General features: G+C 34.6%; 1 protein-coding gene across 2 annotated transcripts in view; it reads left to right on the top strand.

The window, feature by feature from the left end:
• PTEN (phosphatase and tensin homolog) overlaps positions 1–23325 on the top strand; it is a 95376-nt gene that overhangs the window by 68263 nt on the left and 3788 nt on the right. For both annotated transcript variants that reach the window (XM_036924052.2, XM_036924053.2), the window contains 3 exons: positions 6008–6149; positions 11195–11361; positions 14033–14257. In XM_036924052.2, the coding sequence (XP_036779947.1) occupies positions 6008–6149; positions 11195–11361; positions 14033–14257 (534 nt within the window). The remainder of the gene's footprint in view (positions 1–6007; positions 6150–11194; positions 11362–14032; positions 14258–23325) is intronic.

The following is a 23325-nucleotide window of genomic DNA, read 5'->3' as shown; positions in this document are numbered from 1 at the left end:
ATGTTAAGCAAAAGCTGGAAGAAAAGAAGAAAAATTGATAGAAAAGCAAATTAAAGTAGAATCTTTTTTTTTTTTTCATTAAGGAATCACTGATACACACTCTTAGGAAGGTTTCACATGAAAAACGTCGTGGTTACTACATTCACCCATATTACCAAGTCCCCCCCATACCCCATTGAAGTCACCTTCTGTCAGTGTAGTAAGATGCCACAGAGTCAATACTCACTCATCTTCTCTGTGCTACACTGTCTTCTCCATGACTCCCTCCCCCCTACATATGTAGGAATCTTTAATCAAGAAGGTACAAAGTAAGATATGTAGATGGCTTAAATAATAAAAATAAAAAAATAGCCATAAATGATTTTTCTTTTTTTAATCCACTAAACAGTTGCCAGGATTAATAATTCATTAGGTCAGCCACAAAGAGAATCTCAACTCTAAGTAGAAATATATAAACCCCACTCCTTGATTACAGTTCAGTAGAGGTAGAGATTTTTTTTAGACATTTAATCAAACCAAATGAATCATTTGGAAATTTAAAGTCACTGGCTTAAATAATTTTAGGTAAATGAGGAAATACAAATTTGTATTTGAGATTAAGATAATAACAAGTAGGCAAAAGGGATTAGTAAAAATGAAAATAAAAATTTATGAATTAGCGAACAGTAAGCCATTTGAACTAACAAATCCAAACATTGATTGTATGTAAATGCCTATAAAATCAGTACATCTCTTTTAAAGCCAAAGGAAAAATAAAAGAGAATCAAAAATTCGATGTTAAGTTTGAGAAAGGATATAAAACTACAATGTGGAAATGACATTTAAAAGTTATATTCAGCTCTGTGCTAATGACTTTGAAAATTTCAGTGGAAACAGGCAATTTCCAGTGAACATGTTACTGTAAATGCTTTAAAATGAAATACAAAATCTGAATCCAAGAATGAAAATGTATAGGAGGCTTCAAGATGTATCTGATCTGAATTGCATTTCAGGTGGCTGCTCTCAAACCTTGAAGCATCAAATAATTTTATTAATCTGAGTTGGTCCAGGTGTCAGAAAATATGTAAAACTTTCAGATGACTGCATAGTCTTTCTACCTTAAATAATAAAGATGCCATATTTTTAAAATCAGAAAGTATAGTATGGGGGAAATCGAATGCTTCAATTTGGCCAAAAGTAAGAATACATGTAAAGGAGCTGGGAGAAATAAGAGTGGAAAAAGAGTTTGGGCTGTATTTTGATGCTGTTACAGAATTATAGTGTGTGATAAATTGGTTCTTATTTGGGTAGATGCTGTGAAACTGTTCTAACATTTTGAATTAATTGGAAAGGTGATTAATCTTATACTTTTGTATAATTAATCCGAGAGTGGTAAAAAGAGCATAGATAAATCAAAGGCAGATGATCACTTGGCTATTGCACAGTTGCAGGAGGTGACTGAACTTGCAAGGCCACAGAAAAACTAAAGCTGGTGTTTTAATAGGAATTTCAGAGTCAAAATCTGAATTCTGACATCTGATAGATGTGTAGGAATCAAATAAGAGTATTCTGTATGAGCTTAACCTCTGGTTTTCCTTCCATTTTGTGTGCACAATGAGTGTGTACATATGCGCATACATTTATGTAGGTATATATATGCCAGGTAGTTGATATGCTGACTGCTGTACCCATCTCTGCCTCCATGGACCTCTGCCATGGTGCTGGGGTCCCCTCACTTTTCGATAGATAGATAGATAGATAGATAGATAGATAGATAGATAGATAGATAGATAGATAGAGAGATAGAGAGATAGAGAGATAGAGAGATAGATGATAGATAGATAGAGAGAGAGAGAGAGATATCACTGCCGACTCAGATGTTTCCTTTTCTCTAGCAGTAAGAAGATGGCAGGATAGTATGTGTAGTTGTTGAGTGTAAATTCTGAAGTTGGAGTGTTAGGGTGACAAGACATGACCTTACCTCACCTGTAATATGTTGATAACAGTAATACTCACTTTATGAGTATTAAGTTACATAATTTATGAAAGCATCTAGAATAGTGCAAAAAAAGTGGTAAGGACTCAACAAGCAGTGGTGGTGGTGGAATTACAAGAGGTTTTAGCCTCATATGCTGGAGAAAATAGTGAACATTAGTGACAGAAATAACCAAAGTCAGTACATGCAAGAATATGGAAGCTTCAATTTTTGGATATGTTGTGTTTCCAATGCTTGTGAGACTTCCAGCTGGAAATGTTCAGCCAGGTGTTGGAAATTCTGGCCTGGGAGTTGGAAATAATGTCATAATGAGAGACACAGGTTTCAGAGTTAATATGTAAGAGTGATAATTACTACTGCAGTAGATAGGATTGACATAAAGAGGGGATAGCTAAGGTCAGCTTACTGAGACATGCCTACTTTTGGGGATAAGAAGAGAAAAGATAGTAAAGATAGGAGAAAACCTTTAGAAAGGTACACTATGACAGAAGCAGGGTATTTTTGAAATGGCAGCCAAAAAAAAGAGCCAGGATGAGACTAGGAAAATGGTAGGAAATGACTATTAGGGACTGCTAAGAACTAACCACCATTAAGAAATTATCCTCATAGTAACAATTCTGTGAGTTAAGGAATAAAGGCTTCTCTCTAAGAGTGTAAAGAAGGGAGGATGGTAGTTTTAATTTAGCAAGGTACAAGTTGTGGAGTGTGGGTTTTTGGTCTTTAAATTGTTTGCTAGTTTTGGATAAAGGGTAAGGATTACCTGAGCTAGCTAATACTTGGAAGAGACAGGTGGGGTGAATAAAAGCCAAATGCCAGAGGAGATAATTAATAGAGCACTTACCACCAAAATGCAACCTAGGTGAACATGAAGAGACAAATTTATGAAATATCAGCAGTGAAAAGATTTTAAGATGGGACAAGGAAATTTGAGAGTGCTCACATAGAATGACCTCAGGGTTCCCCATAAAATAAGAGCTGAATTCATTGAGGATATGGTCTGAGACAGGATAGAGAGGTGAAGGAAACAAAGTGCTGAAATCATTGTGATTGAGAGTTTACTAAGTGCATACCAGAACAAAGAGTTACTGAATGGTACAGATTTGAGACTGAGGCAGTGGTATGTGGACTGGAAGGAATAGTGGGAGCAACAGCAAATATCCACCCGAATTCTTCCTGCTGGTCTGTAGACATAAGGGAATTGAAGGAGCAATGGCTGCCTTCTGAGATGATGGCCAGGAATGTGGTGCTAAGTCCACCTGAAAAATTCTAAGTTTAGTTAAGATTAGAGTGTTTTAAAAATTGTATTTGGGAAAAGTAGGTTAACAATATAAGTAATTTTCTTAACAATTAGAATAGAAAAGGGATATTAGTGGTAGAGAGTAGAATTATACTTTTGGTATACAGCCATAGACAGTTTAGCTTAAAAATTTCTTTCTTAGAGGGTAAAGCTGATTTTTATTAGTCTTAATTTAAATGAAAAATGGGAATTTTGAGAAGATGTATTTTTAATATCCAAGAGCTTTAAAGTTCAACCTTCTTTTCATATATATAAAATAAATTGCTGAAGATCACTAAAATATTCATTTCTTAGATTTTTAAAAAAAGATAATGTATTTTAAATCTTTGTATTCAAGATGCTGAAGGTAAAACATGCACATAAATCATTGTTTTGAGTGTGTGTGTTGTGTTTATAAGAGGTGAGAGTGGAAGAGGGAACATTAAGTCCTGTGGTCCATACACATTTGGACCTTTCAAGTTTTTTATTTCTGTTAATTTGGACACATTGAATTTGAGATACTGGCTGCTGACAGTTAAGAATTGCAATGTTAAGGTACAAAAGCTAAATTATACATAATTCGATAGTGAAATAATACTTAAGTTTACAATTGCACTTTTCCGTGTTTTTGTTTGAATTGTATTCTCTAATTTTGGTTCAGCTTGTATTTACACCCAGTGTTGACAACTATTTCTTCTCCACATATTTGCCCAGCCCTCTTAGGTAAGGATTAACTGGGCATGTAAACACTTACACTGTAGATAGGCTACAAATCACTTTCTATGTGAGAAAAAGAAAAGCTTTGAAAACCTTTTAATTATTGTATATTGTTATATACAAAATTATACCAAGAGTGGAGATAAAGGGAAAAATATCACCTCTCATTCCAGTAAACCCCAATAAATAACTTAAAACTTGGTCATCTTATAGACTTGACACTGATTTAATTTTTAAATTTTTATTTAATTTTTAAACTAGATAATAAATTCACATGGTTCAGAAAATATTCCCTCCCACCCTGCCATCTTCCATCTGCTATTTCCCCAACCTGCTTTGAAATTCTATGTTTTTCTTGATAAATATGAATAAAAAGTTGTTTGCGAAAATGGCGTTAAATAATGTGGTATAGTAAACCATTTTAAGTTTAGTTTAATTACTTTTTAAACTTTAATGATAGTCTTTGGCATTTTTATAGCAGCTCTTCAAAATAATACCATTTTACTACTACTTCTTTAGAAAATGCACAGAACTAAAATTCTGGCAATTCCAAAACTATACCTTAAATATAGGTAGACTTTCTAAAACTGTTAATTAGGATTTGTGTAACATTTTGTAGTTCTCGCATTGTTTTGTGTAATTGCATTTAGTGTTTTAATCCTCATGAAAATCTTGTGAAGAAGGTAGGGTACACATTCCTGTCTTTATTTTTCTGCAGAAACAAATCAGAGTTTGTATTTTGACTGACACCATTCAAATTCGCAATTGTATGGTCTTTGTACTACAGCAAAAATCTTAAATTATTCGTCCTGATTTGAAATGACTTTTATCCATTTTTCACATCTTATGCATATTTTTAATTGTAATAAAATGCTAACCTTTAAAAAAAATACTGATAATACAACAATACCTATATACCTGCCATTCAGCATGCATGTCTTTAAGCTCACATAAATGTACTTTATACTTTTCATTAGAGGGAAGAAAATATTTGTGTCCAGAGTTTTTAACACATTGGGAGATTTAGATGCCAAAAATAACTTCAGGAGAAATATTACAAATTCTCTTTTTCTTGAATATATTTTTAAGTTTTTTGCAGGTCATTTTTAACTGTCAGACTTCTTGATGTTATTATTTGCCTTATATATCTAAATTAAATGCTTGGATTTTTCTGAAATTATATTGTATAACAGGAAAATAAACCTTATGAAGTCATAGTTGTATAATAGAACAAGAAGCCTTAGGTACATGCCCTCATACCTCATTTATTTAGCATCATTAATGAATGCCTCATTTATATAGCATCATTAATGAATGCCATCAATAATGCTGTGCACATTAGTTTTTTTTTCTTTAAAAAATACCACATGAGTTATATATATATGTTTTTAGCATTTGTAATACTTAAAAAAGAGATGTATGTAACTCAGGGACATCCCTAAGTACCTCTGTAATTGGATTATTGCATTCATTTATGTCAGCCACATATTGCTGTTTTTCTTGGGTTCTGAAGCCACCATCATCATTTTTTGCTGCTACTCTTCCTACCTCTTATAGGCAATATTCCTTTATCTAGTGTGGTGACTTGTGACAAGCTTTGGCCTGGAAAATAGGTAACCAAGTTTGTGAGGAATTGTGTGGTTAGTAAAAGTTTATAAGTCCTGTGGGGAAGCCCTATGTGTAAAGAGCACAGCAGTAGTGCAGAGGCCTTTGATAGTTATCTTGAATACGCAGTTGCTTTTGCTTATTGGGTTCATGGGTCAGAGCCTTGTTGTGACCATTAAGTGGGAGTGTTAAGATAATTGTATTTTAAGGGAGAAAAGTTATTCTGATACATTTCTTTGTACTGATGTTGCTCTGATTTACTTTATTGAGCTGGATTTAAATATTAATAATTTAAGGTCAAATTTCTAATATATATGTGTGTATTTGTCTGTGTGTTCAATGGGTACAACGCAGTTACCATAACAATTTAGTGAAATAACTGTAATGGAACTTTTCTTTTGAATTTGGCTTTTGTTTTTTTTTCTGTCCACCAGGGAGTAACTATTCCCAGTCAGAGGCGCTATGTGTATTATTATAGCTACCTGTTAAAGAATCATCTGGATTATAGACCAGTGGCACTGTTGTTTCACAAGATGATGTTTGAAACTATTCCAATGTTCAGTGGCGGAACTTGCAGTAAGTGCTCTAAATTTTCATCCTTCCATGTATTGCAACATTTTTTGTTACTATATGTAGAAGTTAATGTAAAAATCTAGGAAGAAATTTACCATACTTAAAACTTATGCCAAGAGTGTATATTTCTGAAGTAAATAATAATTAGCTCGGCTGATCAGAACATTGGGCTAAGGAAGACAGCAGCAATGGATTTTAATGCCTTTGAAGCCAAATTGTATTCATGAAAGAAATAGTTTGTTCTGCAACTTCCAAATGCAGCCTAAATTCTGATCAGATGACAAAAACCTAACTCATCAGAGATCCAGCATGAGAGTAGCAGTGGGATTGATCAGTTTATTGGTATTGTGGCACAGGCCAGTTCTCAGGAAGACTAAATATTGATAATGGTGACAGGGATAATAAAAAGGAAAGGAAAAAATGGTAATACATGGTGATAAGCTGAAATATATTGAGTGAATAGTGTTGAGTCAAAGTATGAGGTGAAAACTTGGATTTAAATCTGAGTTCCAGTCCTAGATCTGTCATTAATGTTCTTTGTAACCCTGGACACATCATCTACCTACCTTTATGTTTGTTTATCAAATAAAGGAAGACATTTTAAAATCAAAGTCTCCTGGATAAGTACTAAATAAAGATCATGTCATTGAAGTCTGCCTCTAATTTGTTTCTTTCTTACCCTAACCTCTGTTAGCCACCTCAGTCATCCTGATTTTATTCTGCTTCACTACTGTTCTTAGCTCTTAGCTAGACCTTAATACCCAGACCCAGAGCAGTCAGTCAAAGGATAGCACGTGGAAAGAAGTACTGTGACTTCTGCTATTTTTTTCTGTAACAGAGTTTTATATTAGTTTCTACCTGGAAAGCAATTAGTCATGTCTTCATATTTAAGAAATATTTTGTTTATTTAGAGTCCAATTTTGTAGTTTCCAGATAAGATGTCACTACATTTTATTTCTTTTAATACCTCTAATAATATTTGAATAATATTTGGCAGTTTGTTAGTGATTTTACTTTTTAACTCTAAGTTTTGCTTTGAAAATATGTAATTTAAAATTTTCTATCTGTAAATTTGTTGGTAATCTCTGTAGGTATAATTACCCTCATCAGATCTTTTCTGTATTCTTGAAGCAAGGCAACTTTTGTCAAAGGCAACAGGTTTATTAATATAACATATTAAAGGCTTCTAGAGTCCTCATTGATGCTTCTGTCATCTCATTACAATTTTAAAACTTGCTGAGTGCAAAGCACTGGGCTGTCAGATGTGGTTTACACGGAACTTAACAGATCCATAGAGGAGCAAGAAAAAGGAAGAAAGAACTCTTGCTCTTCTGGTAGGATAGATAACAGGTATAAGAGCCAAAATAAAGGTATAAAATACTAAGGAGTTAATAAAGGAGAGAGAACATTCAGTTCAGTAACCTTATCTAGTATGATTTTTTCACATTGGTTTTCCTAGCAGAAATCTTCAATTTTGCAACACCTTTCTACATTTTTATTTGGTCTCTCAGTATTACATTTAAACTTCCAAAATTACTGACTCCTGAAATCTTTTCAATCTTTTAATGTTTACTAAATTTCTAGTTTTTCATTTATGCACTGTGATTTAATACTATATAGAGAAGCTGTATTATAAATAACATAATTAAATGGGAGGTTATTGTATAAATTACAAAAGGGTATATTCAGAAAAAGAAAAGGTTTTGGGGGTTGTCAAGTAGTTTCATGAAGGAAGTCCAACTTTTTATTGAACATTAGACAAAGCATACAGTTTTGATTGGCATTAAAATTGAAGGAAGTATTGCAGGCAATAGGAAACAGCCGAAGGAAATGAGCTGGACAAGAAATGTAGAGACAGAGAACAGAATGGGAATGGAATGTGTGGTTGACTGTTAGAGGACCCTGAATGGGAATATCAGACACAATTTAATAGATACTATCATGTCAATGATAATACCAGGGGCTTATTAAGCAATATTTTAAGTATAGTTGTGTTGAAAGTGGTGATTTCAAGAGAGAAAAAAAGTGATGGAAAGTAAACCACTTAAGTGACTTACTTTAAGCCAGAGCAATTGAATGGGATTTGATCAGTTTTTCTTTGGCATTTATATATAATGATTTTGTCAGAGTTTTGATCCTGGCTATGTGAATAATCCACAGAAAAGGGTAAAAAGAAAAGTGATTCTAACAGACTTGGAGACATAAATGTTGATGTTTTGGGTTTGAATCATGGAGGCGAGCTGTTTATGTGAAGATATTCAGTAGGTACTTGAAAGTATGAGTTTGAATCTTACGTGAGAGAGACATCTGATATTTTGGGAAGTGTAGGGAAAGACAATAGTAGCTAACCTTTTCATGTAAATATGGTGTGGGTGGGGCTAGAGAGATGGAAAGGCTCAAAGGGAAGCAAGGTGAGGACTGAGATGGGATGTGCAGCAGTTGGGTTCAGGAGGAAGAAGAGAAATCAGTGAAGAAAGAATGTGAAAATAAAGTGCCTTCTGTAAAGTTGTCCAGAGGTTAATCTTTTTCCTATTTGATTATTGTCTAAATATTTCTAAATAAAGGAAAAGTTACCATATTCTATACATCTAAAAGGGTTAAAATGTTAATACAAGATGATCCGTGTGATTTTCTCTCTATTATATCAATATGCATATATCCAAGAAAATGTAATTCTGATTTGTGTTTACTAGTTATCAATTTGTCATTTCTTCAGAACACAATTATATCAAAGGCTAGATCTCAGAATTATGTCTTAGAAGTCATCAGAATCTTACTAACTGTTGACTTTCTGATAAGTTAGGTTTTATCTATCTAAAATGTGAAATATATATTGTAAAGAAAATAATTTTCTGCAGTAATTTGAGGAAATCTTTTCCAGTAATTTTTTATTGAAAATGTTTAGCTTAGTTTTGGGGGGAAATCCTAAGTAAAGTAACACTGATTTGTAATTAGTTTATGATTATTTAAACAATTCTAAAATTCTTGAAGGTACACATTTTAGATGTAGTTTAATTGAAATTTGGGTTATACAATTAATTTGCTTTTTAAAGTCTTAAAATCAGGATTGTCAGATATAACAAGGCATTTTCATCCTCATTGAGTTTTATCACAGCTTTAAAATCAGACCTTGTTTTGTTTGCTTTCTTAGATACTGCAGTGGGAAATTTTCAGTATCACATCAATTCTTAAAAAATGGCTCATTCTACTTTGAATCTTTAGGCTAAGAAGTGAAAATTATTGACAGGGTGCAAGTGTAATGTTTCTCTTTTGGGGTGCCTTTTTCTCATGTTCAGTGTCCCACAAATCCATATTGAAATACCTCACATACTTTCATCAAATCTATTTATTATGTGATTGCAGGTACTGCTTTAGATGTTGCTTTAATGAGCCAGTAGATGTTTATTACACTGGAAAATTAATTTGACTCAGATAAACTTTTTACCTTGTTTATAGTTGCTGGTCGTATTGATAAAAAATATGGTACTTTTTGTTTCATCTTTTAAGGATGATGCCTTTTGGTGCTGAGAATTGTATGTCTGTTTATATATACAGTTGACCCTTAAATGGGTTTCAACTGCTTGGGTTCACTTATACACAGATTTTTTTTAACAAATATATTGGAAGGTTTTTTGAAGATTTTCAACAATTTAAAAAAACATTTTTTCTCTAGTTTGCTCTAGTAAGACCATTTGTATTACACAGAACATACGGACTGTGTACCAACAACTATGTTATCAGTGAAGCTTTTGGCCAGTATTAGTAGTTAAGTTTTTGGGGGGGCTCATATATATGCAGATTTTTGGCTGCATGGTGGGTCAGCACCCCTAACCCCCACATTGTTCAAGGATCAGCTGTGTGTGTGTGTGTGTGTTGTGTGTAGGTATGTAGGTATATTTCTTATGCACTTTATGTAAGCTTATGTTTTTATTTTTTGATTGTCTTGGGATATTTCCTTCAAGACCCACTTCTTACCTCCTAAGGTTAATCATTTTCTTTTTAATGAACTCTGGTTTTTGAACTCTATGTACTAATGAATTATACAATGTCAAATTATTTAGGTAACTTAAAGTTTTTAAAGTCATAGGATCTTAACATTCATGTCTTTAAACTAAATTCTTTCATTAATGTCATTAGGTGTAATGTATTTATGAGTAGATTTACAAAAAAAACATACCTAATCCTCCTCTTTTCACACTTTACTACTACCTTTTAGTTCAATAACTAATATATAAGCATGATACATTTTGAGAGATTATATTTTACCAGTTATTTCAGAACCAGACATGGGCTGCCAAAATACTTGCTAATGAAAATAGAGTGTGGTTTGGGGGGAGGGCATCTGCATTACAGTGTGTACTTGATGTCTATTATATTTTTTTGCAGACATTTCAAATCTCTTCCTGTTTCTCAGGATGATGGATTTACATACTTTTAAAAAGTAAAATGTAAACTACAAAGGGAAATGAATGATAATTACTATTTGTTACAAATATTGGGACTTGTGTATATGGAATTTATGATAACTTTGTCATAGATTATACTCTCTTCTTATGAACTTTATAATAATGTGTATTTTATGGTATTTGTTACATGGTAGAGACTTTAAAGTGCTGCAACAAATACCTGTTTTAAAAGTCACCTTTTAAACAGTCTAAATGTGCAGAAAATCATTTCAGCATTTATTAAATAATTTTTAATATTTATTAAAAATTATTAAAACAATTTATATTAGGTTTTTAACATTTTAATGTTAAAGTTTAGATGTTACTAAAGTGCTTGAAGTCTAATCTTGGGACTTAACTCTTTGTGAAAAGAGTTGATTTTATACCAGTATTACAACCTTATGTTGAAGGTTCAGTTTAGGGAAAATCTTGTATTGATTATATATTTTTACCTAATTTATTTTCGTTGATTGTTTTAAATCAGGGTTACAGATGCTACTATTTTGTGTATATTGCTAATATTAATTTTAAAGTAGTTTTTGACAGTTTGGCAATGAAAGGCATTTCCTGTAAAATGATACTAGTATGTATTTAACCATGCAGATCCTCAGTTTGTGGTCTGCCAGCTAAAGGTGAAGATATATTCCTCGAATTCAGGACCCACACGACGGGAAGACAAGTTCATGTACTTTGAGTTCCCTCAGCCATTGCCTGTGTGTGGTGACATCAAAGTAGAGTTCTTCCACAAACAGAACAAGATGCTAAAAAAGGTTGGTGCTTTAGTACCTTCATTGGGAAAACAACTACACCTTGAATAGTAACCTCAGATCTTTGCTTAAAGCTTTTGATTAGGCAAAAATCATGCTGTGAGGAAAGATTGAAAGACACATTTTAATTAAGTAAGTCACAGGAATGAGAAGTACAACACAGGGAATATAGTCAGTAATATCGCAGTAACTTTGTATGGTAATAATACTGTGCTGAGCATTTATTTCATAATGTATAGGTGAATCACTATGTTGTATACCTGAAACCTGTATATTATATATCAACTATACTTCAGTAAAAAAGATACATCTTTTACGACTGAAACCTGCTGAATTATAATTGATTTTCTATTAGATCTGCACATGCTTGGCCTACTATGGAATTGACAAATCATTATAATGGTTTATAATCCTATTAGAAGGAAAAGGCCATATGTCATTATAATTGATAGAAATTTTTCTTGGGTTATGCAAGGAAGTTTCCTAAAAACATTAAAGATTGCATATATACCTCATTACATCAGTTACAGTCCTCTTGTAAAGGATGATTAACTGAGAAGAAATTAGCTTGGGATCATGAGTTCGAAAAAAATTTGATCTCTATGTATAAAAAAGATCTGTCCCATGGTCTTGTGTAATGGTGCAAACTACTTGCCCCCTTTTTGGTTTATGTTTCTTGATATTGGGTCATTTTATATTTAGCTTCTTCAAATTTACTGAATATTTCAACTTTGAGCTAGGAGAGAAATAGATACGAATAAGTAATAATGAAAAATGGTATTATTTAAATATGCAGGTTTAGAAAGTTAATGAAGTTTGCATCTTACTGGCATGTATTTAGAGAATGTAAAAACTCATTTTAAAACAAATTATCTTAATTTAAAATTACTAAATTGAATTAAGCGTTCATCAAGATGCACGCTGATTTGTGCACTTCATTGTATGTACCTCAGTTTTTAAAAAAAACTCGGTGTGAACATATGATGTGATCCTAAGGTGCAAATTTTTGGGTAGTAATGGTCAAAAACACTAGATAGTATATTACCATTAGACATTCTCAGTATTTGGGTTGTTTCAGTTTTCCTGAATTTTAGCTTACTTTTTTAAAGAAAAGAAAAAGTTTCATTTACTACAAAAATTTTAAACTCTATTTTTACTTATCAGAAGAAATATAATTTCCTTTATCCAGTCTAAGTAGCTGAAAAGTCACAAAATGTAAAACTGGTTTTTTCACCAGAAACACATTTCCTGTCTGTTCTGTATAAACAAAGGTTAAATATATATCAATAACTTAGAAAAATTATTTTTCAATAATCCAAGAAGTGTTAGCAAGTATTTTAAAATTAAGGTAAGTAGTTTTTTTCTTCTGTTCATTGTAGGACTGATAATGCATGCAGTTTTATATTTTCCTTTCAAAAATAGGCACCTGCATCACTATTTTCTTATACCTTTAGGAGTGTACTAATTCTTACCATTTGAGTTCTTATTATCTGTACATTACATTAGTACATGTAAAATTGGAGATTAGATTAGTTACAATATATTTGTGTATCTTGGATCACTTTACCTTTATTTCCATTGCATATGATTTTCGCTGCTTTTTATAAGTGTTCGCTTGTGATTTAAACAAGAACAGTTTTAGTATATATAATCAGTGCATATATATATATATATACAATCTACATTTTTGGAAATTTAGGAAATTTAAATATTCTAGCTCATTTTCTTCTCACTCTAAGTAAAATAGGTATAATTACTAACTCAATGACTTTGTTAATACAATGAAATTAACACGTTTTAAAAGATCATATATAAGATTGCTTTGCTAGGTACTAGTAAAAGATAAGACATCTAAGACATAACATACTTAAGGGTCTTACCATCATCTTAGGGAAAAAACCAAAATTTTAAGATAAATTAGAATAAAGGATTCACATGGCAGTTTAAGGCACCAAGGCACCAGATAAGATGTCGTAAGACTACATCAATTGTCAAATGATCCATACAGACCAAATTCCAGTAACTAAGAGGAGATAGAGAACATTTTCTATGTTGGTCGAGAAAGGTTTGAAATGATGAACTTCTGATGTGGTTTTGATTAACAAGACCTCATATTATTAGTAAGAAGTGATTTTTCTTAAAAATAGTCATTTTATAACATAAAAAACGTCTTAAGTACTTAACCTCATCTTCCCCGTATTCTTTTAATTAAAGTTTTCAAACATACATTGTCATGTAAGAAACTTAATGTTTGTATTGCTGTAGAAGTAAAAAATGTCTCTGACTTCATCAGGAAGCTGTACTTCAAGAACTTTGTTAAAGTAAATTTTGAAACATTGGGAAATTAAATCCATTTCTGAATTTTTTTATACATACATATAGAAAACCATTTTTTAAAGCTAATATTAGACTAACGAGTTTTTGCTTAAGATTTTAAAAGTAAGTTACCTTGGAACTTGTGGAATTACATTTTTCTAAAATTTGAATAAAAGAAAAGACTTGTGAATTCAATGTAACAGATAACCCACATATTGCCAATTATTAGTTTTTGTGTTTACCTTTATTCAAGATATCACATGACATGTTTTTTGTTGTTGACTTTTTGGGGCAAATATTGAAGAAAGTGGTATGTTCTATATATTTTTTAAATTAAAATATGTCTTCTGTTTTTTAGGACAAAATGTTTCACTTTTGGGTAAATACATTCTTTATACCAGGACCAGAGGAAACCTCAGAAAAAGTAGAAAATGGAAGTCTATGTGATCAAGAAATTGACAGTATTTGCAGTATAGAGCGTGCAGATAATGACAAGGAATATCTAGTACTCACTTTAACAAAAAATGATCTCGACAAAGCAAATAAAGACAAAGCCAACCGATACTTTTCTCCAAATTTTAAGGTAAGTTAAAAAAATGTTAAGTTGGTGGGTAGCTCTATGTGTTTGTTTTATTTTAAGCATATAGCTGGTAAAGGACTTGCTCAGCTAATTTTTAAATTAAGTGTTATTTAAAAGCAAAATTGATGTGTTGGTAAATTGAAAATTTCTGACAAAATCTAGGAGGTTGCACACAAAGCCAAAAAAGCTGTATTTTCCTTATATTTTAAAAGGCGTTCTTGGGTGAAGTCTGGGGCAAAGGTTGGGATATGAAGTAGGAATGGGGGAGGAAAGAAGTGAAAGATAACGAATCATGTGGAATTGATTCATATGGAATGTTCTTACTGTTTCTACCCTTGTCCTCCATTTATTGTCAACCTGTCAGAGTGATCTATGACATAGACTTGATTGTGTCACTTCTGTTTACACTTTTTAAAGACCTTATGGTTTTTTGATATGACTTAGAAGGATGTGCATAATTTAGCATAGGCCTACCTCCCATATCAACTCTAGCCACATTCTCTCCCTGCTTCCTGAGATTCACCCATACTGGTCTCTGTTCAGTTCTTAAGCATACTAAGCTCTTCTGCCTCCAGTCTTTCCAATTCTTTTCCTTCTTCCTGTACCTCTGGCCTCGGCCTTTGCCCTCCCCTTCACATGGCTGTCCTTCTCATATTCTAGCCTTAGCTTCAATATTGTATGCTCTGAAAGGCTCTTTCTGACACCCTCTCCTTTTACTCCCTTTTAAAATTCTGTCTCCTTCCTCCTATCATGGAATTGTTGGGTTTGTTTTAGCCATACGTGATGTGTGTGTGTACTTCTGTTTCTATTTATAGATTAAGAATGCTCCAGGTTAAAAAATATGACTTGTAAGCATTCCCCAATGGTGGTTTGCCATTTTTTCTTCTCCTTTCCTTTTTCTTATTCTACTTGATTTTAATCCCTTCCTTTCTCCTTATCCTCCTTCTTTTTCTTTTTTTTTAAATGCTCTTTTTTTTTTTTGCTTCATTCCATTTTTTCAATTTTGTTATCATTAATGTACGATTACATGAAGAACATTATGTTTACTAGGCTCCCCCCTTCACCAAGTCCCTCTCACACACCCCGTTACAGTCACTGTCCATCAGCGTAGTAAGATGCTATAGAATCACTACTTGTCTTCTCTGTGTTGCACAGCCCTCCCCATGCCCCCCCTACATTATACATGCTAATCGTAATGCCCCCTTTCTTTTTCCCTGCCCTTATCCCTCCCTTCCCACCCATCCTCCCCAGTTCCTTTCTCTTTGGTAACTGGTAGTGCATTCTTGGGTTCTGTGATTCTGCTGCTGTTTTGTTCCTTCAGTTTTTCTTTGTTCTTATACTCCACATATGAGTGAAATTATTTGATACTTGTCTTTCTCCGCCTGGCTTATTTCACTGAGCATAATACCCTCTAGTTCCATTCATGTTGTTGCAAATGGTAGGATTTGTTTTCTTCTTATGGCTGAATAATATTCTGTTGTATGTATGTACCACATCTTCTTTATCCATTCATCTCCTGTTGGACATTTAGGTTGCTTCCATTTCTTGGCTATTGTAAATAGTGCTGCAATAAACATAGAGGTGCGTCTGTCTTTTTCAAACTGGGCTGCTGCATTCTTAGGGTAAATTCCTAGAAGTGGAATTCCTGGGTCAAATGGTATATCTATTTTGAGCATTTGAGGAACCTCCATACTGCTTTCCACAATGGTTGAACTAATTTACATTTCCACCAGCAGTGTAGGAGGGTTCCCCTTTCTCCATAACCTCGCAAATGTGTTGTTGTTTGTCTTTTGGATGGTGGGATCCTTACTGGTGTGAGGTGATGTCTCATTGTGGTTTTAATTTGCATTTCTCTGATGATTAGCGATGTGGAGCATTGTTACATGTGTCTGTTGGCCATCTGAATTTCTTCTTTGCATAAGTGTCTATTCAGCTCCTCTGCCCTTTTTTTTTTTTTTTTTTTTTGAGAGGGCATCTCTCATATTTATTGATCAAATGGTTGTTAACAGTTAACAACAATAAAATTCTGTACAGGAGACTCAATGCACAATCATTAATCCACCCCAAGCCTAATTCTCATCAGTCTCCGATCTTCTGAAGCACAATGAACAAGTTCTTACATGGTGAACAAATTCTTACATAGTGAATAAGTTCTTACATGGTGAATAGTACAAGGGCAGTCATCACAGAAACTTTCAGTTTTGATCACGCATTATGAACTACAAACAATCAGGTCAGATATGAATATTCGTTTGATTTTTATACTTGATTTATATGTGAATCCCACATTTCTCCCTTATTATTATTATTTTTAATAAAATGCTGAAGTGGTAGGTAGATGCAAGATAAAGGTAGAAAACATAGTTTAGTTCTGTAAGAAAGCGAATGTAGATAATCAGGTGTGTGCCTATAGACTAAGTATTAATCCAAGCTAAACAAGGTCTCTGCCCATCTTTTAATTGGATTATTTGCTTTTTGTTTGTTGAGGTGCATGAGCTCTTTATATATTTTGGATGTCAGCCCTTTATCAGATCTATCGTTCTTGAATATATTCTCCCATACTGTAAGGTACCTTTTTGTTCTATTGATGGTGTCCTTTGCTGCACAGAAACTTTTCAGCTTAATATAGTCCCACTTGTTCATTTTTGCTTTTATTTCCCTTGCCCGAGGAGATATGTTCATGAAGAAGTCACTCATGTTTATGTCCAAGAGATTTTTGCCTATATTTTTTTCTAGGAGTTTTATGGTTTCATGACTTACATTCAGGTCTTTGATCCATTTCGAATTTACTTTTGTGTATGGGGTTAGACAGTGATCCAGTTTCATTCTCGTACATGTAGCTGTCCAGTTTTGCCAGCACCATCTGTTGAAGAGACTTTCATTTCCCCATTGTATGTCGAGGGCTCCTTTATCGTATATTAATTGACCATATATGTTTGGCTTAATGTTTGGAGTCTCTATTCTGTTCCACTGGTCTGTGGCTCTGTTTTTGTGCCAGTACCAAATTGTCTTGATTACTGTGGCTTTGTAGTAGAGCTTGAAGTTGGGGACTGAGACCCCCCCACTTTATTCTTCCTTCTCAGAATTGCTTTGGCTATTTGGGGTCTTTGGTGTTTCCATATGAATTTTTGAACTATTTGTTCCATTTCGTTGAAGAATCTTGTTGGTAATTTGATAGGGATTGCATCAAATCTGTATATTGCTTGGGCAGGATGGCCATTTTGATGATATTAATTCTTCCTAGCCAAGAGCATGGGATGAGTTTCCATTTGTTAGTGACCTCTTTAATTTCTCTTAAGAGTGTCTTACAGTTTTCAGGGTATAGGTCTTTCACTTCCTTGGTTAGGTTTATTCTTTGGTATTTTATTCTTTTTGATGCAATTGTGAATGGAATTGTTTTCCTGATTTCTCTTTCTATTAGTTCATTGTTAGTGTATAGAAAAGCCACAGATTTCTGTGTGTTAATTTTGTATCCTGCAACTTTGCTGTATTCCAATATCAGTTCTAGTAGTCTTGGAGTGGAGTCTTTAGGGTTTTATATGAACAATATCATGTCATCTGCAAATAGTGACAGTTTAACTCCTTCTTTACCAATTTGGATTGGTTGTATTTCTTTGTTTTGTCTAATTGCCATGGCTAGAACTTCCAGTACTATGTTAAATAACAGTGGGGAGAGTGGGCATCCCTGTCTTGTTCCCGATCTCAGAGGAAAAGCTTTCAGCTTCTCACCCTTCAGTATGATGGTGGCTGTGGGCTTATCATATATGGCCTTTATTATGTTGAGGTACTTGCCCTGTATACCCATTTTGCTGAGAGTTTTTATCATGAATGGATGTTGAATTCTGTCAAATGCTTTTTCAGCTTCTTTGGAGATGATCATATGGTTTTTGTCTTTCTTTTTGTTTATGTGGTGGATGATGTTGATGGATTTTCGAATGTTTTACCATCCTTGCATCCCTGGGATGAATTCCCACTTGGTCACAGTGTATGATCCTTTTGATGTATTTTTGAATTCGGTTTGCTAATATTTTGTTGAGTATTTTTGCATCTGCATTCATCAGGGATATTGGTCTGTAATTTTCTTTTTTGGTGGGGTCTTTGCCTGGTTTTGGTAGTAGTGTAATGTTGGCTTCATAGAATGAATTTGGTAGTATTCCCTCCTCTTCCGTTTTTTGGAAAACTTTAAAGAGAATGGGTATTATGTCTTCTCTGTATGTCTGATAAAATTCCGAGGTAAGTCCATCTGGCCTGGGGGTTTTGTTCCTGAGTAGTTTTTTGATTACTGCTTCAATTTCTTTGCTGGTAATTGGTTTGTTTAGATTTTGTGTTTCTTCCTTGGTCAGTCTTGGAAGGTTGTATTTTTCTAAGAAGTTGTCCATTTCTTCTAGGTTTTCCAATTAGCATATAGGTTTTCATAGTATTTTCTAATAATTCTTTGTATTTCTGTGGGGTCCATCGTGATTTTTCCTGTCTCGTTTCTGATTCTGTCGATGTGTGTTGATTCTCTTTTTCTCCTAATAAGTCTGGCTAGAGGCTTATCTATTTTGTTTATTTTCTCAAAGAACCAGCTCTTGGTTTCATTGATTTTTTTTCTATTGTTTTATTCTTCTCAATTTTCTTTATTTCTTCTCTGATCTTTATTATTCCCTCCTTCTGCTGACTTTAGGCCTCATTTGTTTTTCTTTTTCGATTTCGTTGATTTTTTTCTATTGTTTTATTCTTCTCAATTTTCTTTATTTCTTCTATTTCTTCTCTGATCTTTATTATTCCCTCCTTCTGCTGACTTTAGGCCTCATTTGTTCTTCACAATTTCGATAATTGTGACATTAGACTATTCATTTGGGATTGTTCTTCCTTCTTTAAATATGCCTGGATTGCTATATACTGTCCTCTTAAGACTGCTTTTGCTGCGTCCCACAGAAGTTGGGGCTTTGTGTTGTTGTTGTCATTTGTTTCCATATATTGCTTGATCTCTATTTTAATTTGGTTGTTGATCCTTTGATTATTTAGGAGCATGTTGTTAAGCCTCCATGTGTTTGTGGGCCTTTTTGCTTTCTTTGTACAATTTAGTTCTAGTTTTATTCCTTTGTGGTCTGAAAAGTTGGTTGGTAGAATTTCAATCTTTTTGAATTTACTGAGGCTCTTTTGTGGCCTAGTATGTGGTCTATTCTGGAGAAAGTTCCATGTGCACTTGATAAGAATGTGTATCCTGTTGCTTTTGAATGTAGAGTTCTATAGATGTCTATTAGGTCCATCTGTTCTAGTGTGTTGTTCAGTGCCGCTGTGTCCTTACTTATTTTCTGCCTGGTGGATCTATCCTTTGGAGTGAATGGTGTGTTGAAGTCTCCTAAAATGAATGCATTGCATTCTATTTCATCCTTTAGTTCTGTTAGTACTTGTTTCACATAGATTGGTGTTCCTGTGTTGGGTGCATATATATTTATAATGGTTATATCCTCTTGGACTAAGCCATTTATCATTATGTAATGTCCTTCTTTATCTCGTTACTTTCTTTGTTTTGAAGTCTATTTTGTCTGATACTAGTACTGCAACACCTGCTTTTTTCTCCCTGTTGTTTCCATGGAGTATCTTTTTCCATCCCTTGACTTTTAGTCTGTGCATGTCTTTGGGTTTGAGATGAGTATCTTGTAAGCAGCATATAGATGGGTCTTGCTTTTTTACCCATTCTGTTACTCTGTGTCTTCTGATTGGTGCATTCAGTCCATTTACATTTAGGGTGATTATGGAAAGATACGTACTTATTGCCATTGCAGGCTTTAGATTCGTGGTTACCAAAGGTTCAAGGTTTGCTTCTTTAGTCTCTTACTGTCTAACTTAACTCGCTTATTGAGCTGTTAGAAACACTGTCTGGTGATTCTTTATTTGTCTCTCTTCTTATTCCTCCTCCTCCATTCTTTATATGTTGGTTGTTTTATTCTGTGCTCTTTTGTGTTTCCTTTAACTGCTTTTGTGGGTAGTTGATTTTATTTTTTGTCTTTAGTTAGTATTTGGTTGGTCTGCTTTCTTTGCTGTGATTTTATTTTCTCTGGTGACATCTATTTAGTCTTAGGAGTGCTCCCATCTAGAGCAGTCCCTCTAAAATACCCTGTAGAGGTGGTTTGTGGGAGGCAAATTCCCTCAACTTTTGCTTGTCTGGGAATTGTTTAATTCCTCCTTCATATTTAAGTGATAATCATGCTGGATACAGTATTCTTGGTTCAAGGCCCTTCTGTTTCATTGCATTAATTATATCATGCCATTCTCTTCTGGCCTGTAAGGTTTCTGTTGAGAGTCTGATGATAGCCTGATGGGTTTTCCTTTGTAGGTGACCTTTTTCCTCTCTCTAGTTTCCTTTAAAACTCTGTCCTTGTCCTTGATCTTTGCCATTTTAATCATTATGTGTCTTGGTGTTGTCCTCCTTGGGTCCCGTCTGTGGGGAATTCTGTGTGCTTCCGTGGTCTGAACGATTATTTCCTCCCCCAGTTTGGGGAAGTTTTCAGCAGTTATTTCTTCAAATACACTTTCTATCCCTTTTTCTCTCTCTTCTTCTTCTGGTACGCCTATAATGCGGATATTGTTCCTTTTGGATTGGTCACATAGTTCTCTTAATATTGTTTCATTCCTGGAGATCCTTTTATCTCTCTCTGCATCAGCTTCTATGCGTTCCTGTTCTCTGGTTTCTATTCCATCAATGGCCTCTGGCATCTTATCCATTCTGCTTATAAATCCTTCCAGAGATTGTTTCATTTCTGTAATCTCCTTCCGGACTTCATCCGTTAGCTCTTGCATATTTCTCTACAGGTCCATCAGCATGGTTATGACCTTTATTTTGAATTCTTTTTCAGGGAGATTGGTTAGGTCTATCTCCCCAGATTCCTTCTCAGGAGAGGATGTCTGGGTTAGTCTAGTCTGTATCAAATTCTTCTGCCTTTTCATGGCAATAGAGAGGTAGTTCTGGGGAGCTGGCGCATGTGTTGGCTGGGAGAACATCCCTTCTTGCTGGTTTGTGGCCCTCCTCTCCTGGGAGAACAGAGACCCCTAGTGGCTTGTGCTGGGCAGCTGCGGAAGACGGGTTTCTAATTCTTCCCCAGCGGCTGTGAAAGAATCTCTGCCCTGCTGCTGTGGGCGTGGCCAGCCTCAGGCTCCTGCTCCACTATAGCGGAGTGGCGTTGGAGGGGAAATGGGCAGGAGGCTGTTTATCTACATGAGGGGCCTCTGAGTTGTGCTGCTGCCCAGGGGGTCATGGCTCCCGGAGTTCCCTGGGATTCCCAGCTGCTGGGCTAAGTGTCCCGGTACGTTTCCATTCATCTGTGGGTTCCCTGTCCCTTTAAGTCTTTCAAAAAGCACTCGTTTTTCTTTGTCCCAGGGACACCAACTGCGGTGACCCAGTCGCAGGTTTTACTGTCCCGTTTCCCCGTATCCAGCACCCTATGCACTGTGTGTCTGTGCTCTGGTGCAGATGGCTAGGGCTGGGTGTTTAGCAGTCCTGGGCTCCCTGTCCCTCCCTGCTCTGGCTCCTCTTCTCCTGCCGGGAGCTGGGGTGAGGGGTGCTCGGGTCCCACCGGGCCGCCACTTGTATCTCACCCCCTTCTTGAGGCACTGGGTTCTCGCAGGTGTAGATGTAGCCTGGCTGTTGTCCTGTGTCTTCTGGTCTCTCTTTTAGGAATAGTTGTATTTGTTGTATTTTCAAAAATATATATGGTTTTGGGAGGATTTGTGCTGCTCTACTCACGCCACCATCTTGGCTCCGCCCCCCGCTTCATTCCATTTTTATAACATAAAAAATTCAACGATAGCTTGTAAGAATATTGCTAGCAATAATAAAAATAACGGGAAACTACGTGTTTTAAGTGAAATAGATTCAGTATTAAGTGCCTTTAATCTTACATTTCTTTTAAATGTTTAGAATTTAGAAGTTTCTTTTCAAATTCATAGGTTTCCATTTACTTTATTTTTTCTAGGTCTGCATTTTCCTTAATCGTTAGCGTTTAGTGTGACTTTCTCTAGTTTTATTGTTTTGTTTTAATATTACCGGGGGCTTTATACTTGTGATTGCAAAGAAAACCTATTTCAATGATTAGTAAACAAATATCATATAATGTTAAGTGCTATGAAAAAATAAAACAGATGGGATAGAAAATGATCCTGATGTTAGCTGGATGGCTAAAAAAGGCCTGTCCAAGCAGGTGACATTCAGTCAGACTAAATGAAATTAGTGAGCTATACAAATATTCGGGCAAAGAGGGAAGAGCAGATGCAAAAGCCCTGAAACAGGAATAAACTTGGTATATTTAAGGAGCTATAGATAAGAAGTCATTTTGACTAAAGTACCCTGAATATGAAGATGTTGAAGTGTTTCTGGTTCAGGAAAGATATAATATGAATTCTGTCCTTAAAAGTTCACGCTGTCCAGTCCTTTTTAATACAGACTAGAGAAGAAAGTAGGTAGAAAGGGACAAGAATGGAGATTACACTGTTGGAGATTAGTTAAGAGACTGTGGTTTCTTGAACTAGTGGCAGTGAAGAGTAATGAGAAACTGTCAGGTTAGGCATTTTGAAGGTAAAACTGAAAGGATTTGCTGATGGAGTGGATGTTGGATGTGAGAGAAGAAGAATTGGTAATGACTCTTGGAGAAAATGTGAGGGACTATAGATAGAATGAGCAAGGAATTTGAAGTCAGATCTGATTTAAGTTCCACATCCACTACCTACTAGATAATGTGGCCTTTAATTTAGCAAGTTCCCTCACCTTTCCAGGGTCTTAGCTTCATCTCTTTTAAAATAGAAATGTCTGCCTTATAGAGCTGTTTTGACAATAATTTCAGCTGTGTCTATAAATGTCCTTGGTCCAGTAGTTAGACCACTGAATGATGTTAACTTCCTTCTTCCTCCCTTTAGGTGAAGTTTTTAAGGCTAAAGGGATCCTAAACATCATTGTTGATCAGTATTTTGCATAGTGTAATGTTTGTATTTGTTTTATGTTGTAAGTATCACAAATCACATTGAGTTTCAGACAGAGGTAGTTGGTAAAACTCAGCTATTTGTGAATTGAATTTTATGATTGAAAATAT

Source organism: Manis pentadactyla, chromosome 8, assembly GCF_030020395.1.
Source record: "Manis pentadactyla isolate mManPen7 chromosome 8, mManPen7.hap1, whole genome shotgun sequence".
Classification (NCBI taxonomy): domain Eukaryota; kingdom Metazoa; phylum Chordata; class Mammalia; order Pholidota; family Manidae; genus Manis; species Manis pentadactyla.
The sequence above is the reverse complement of the archived record's forward strand: the minus strand, read 5'-3'. Positions and strand labels throughout refer to the sequence as shown.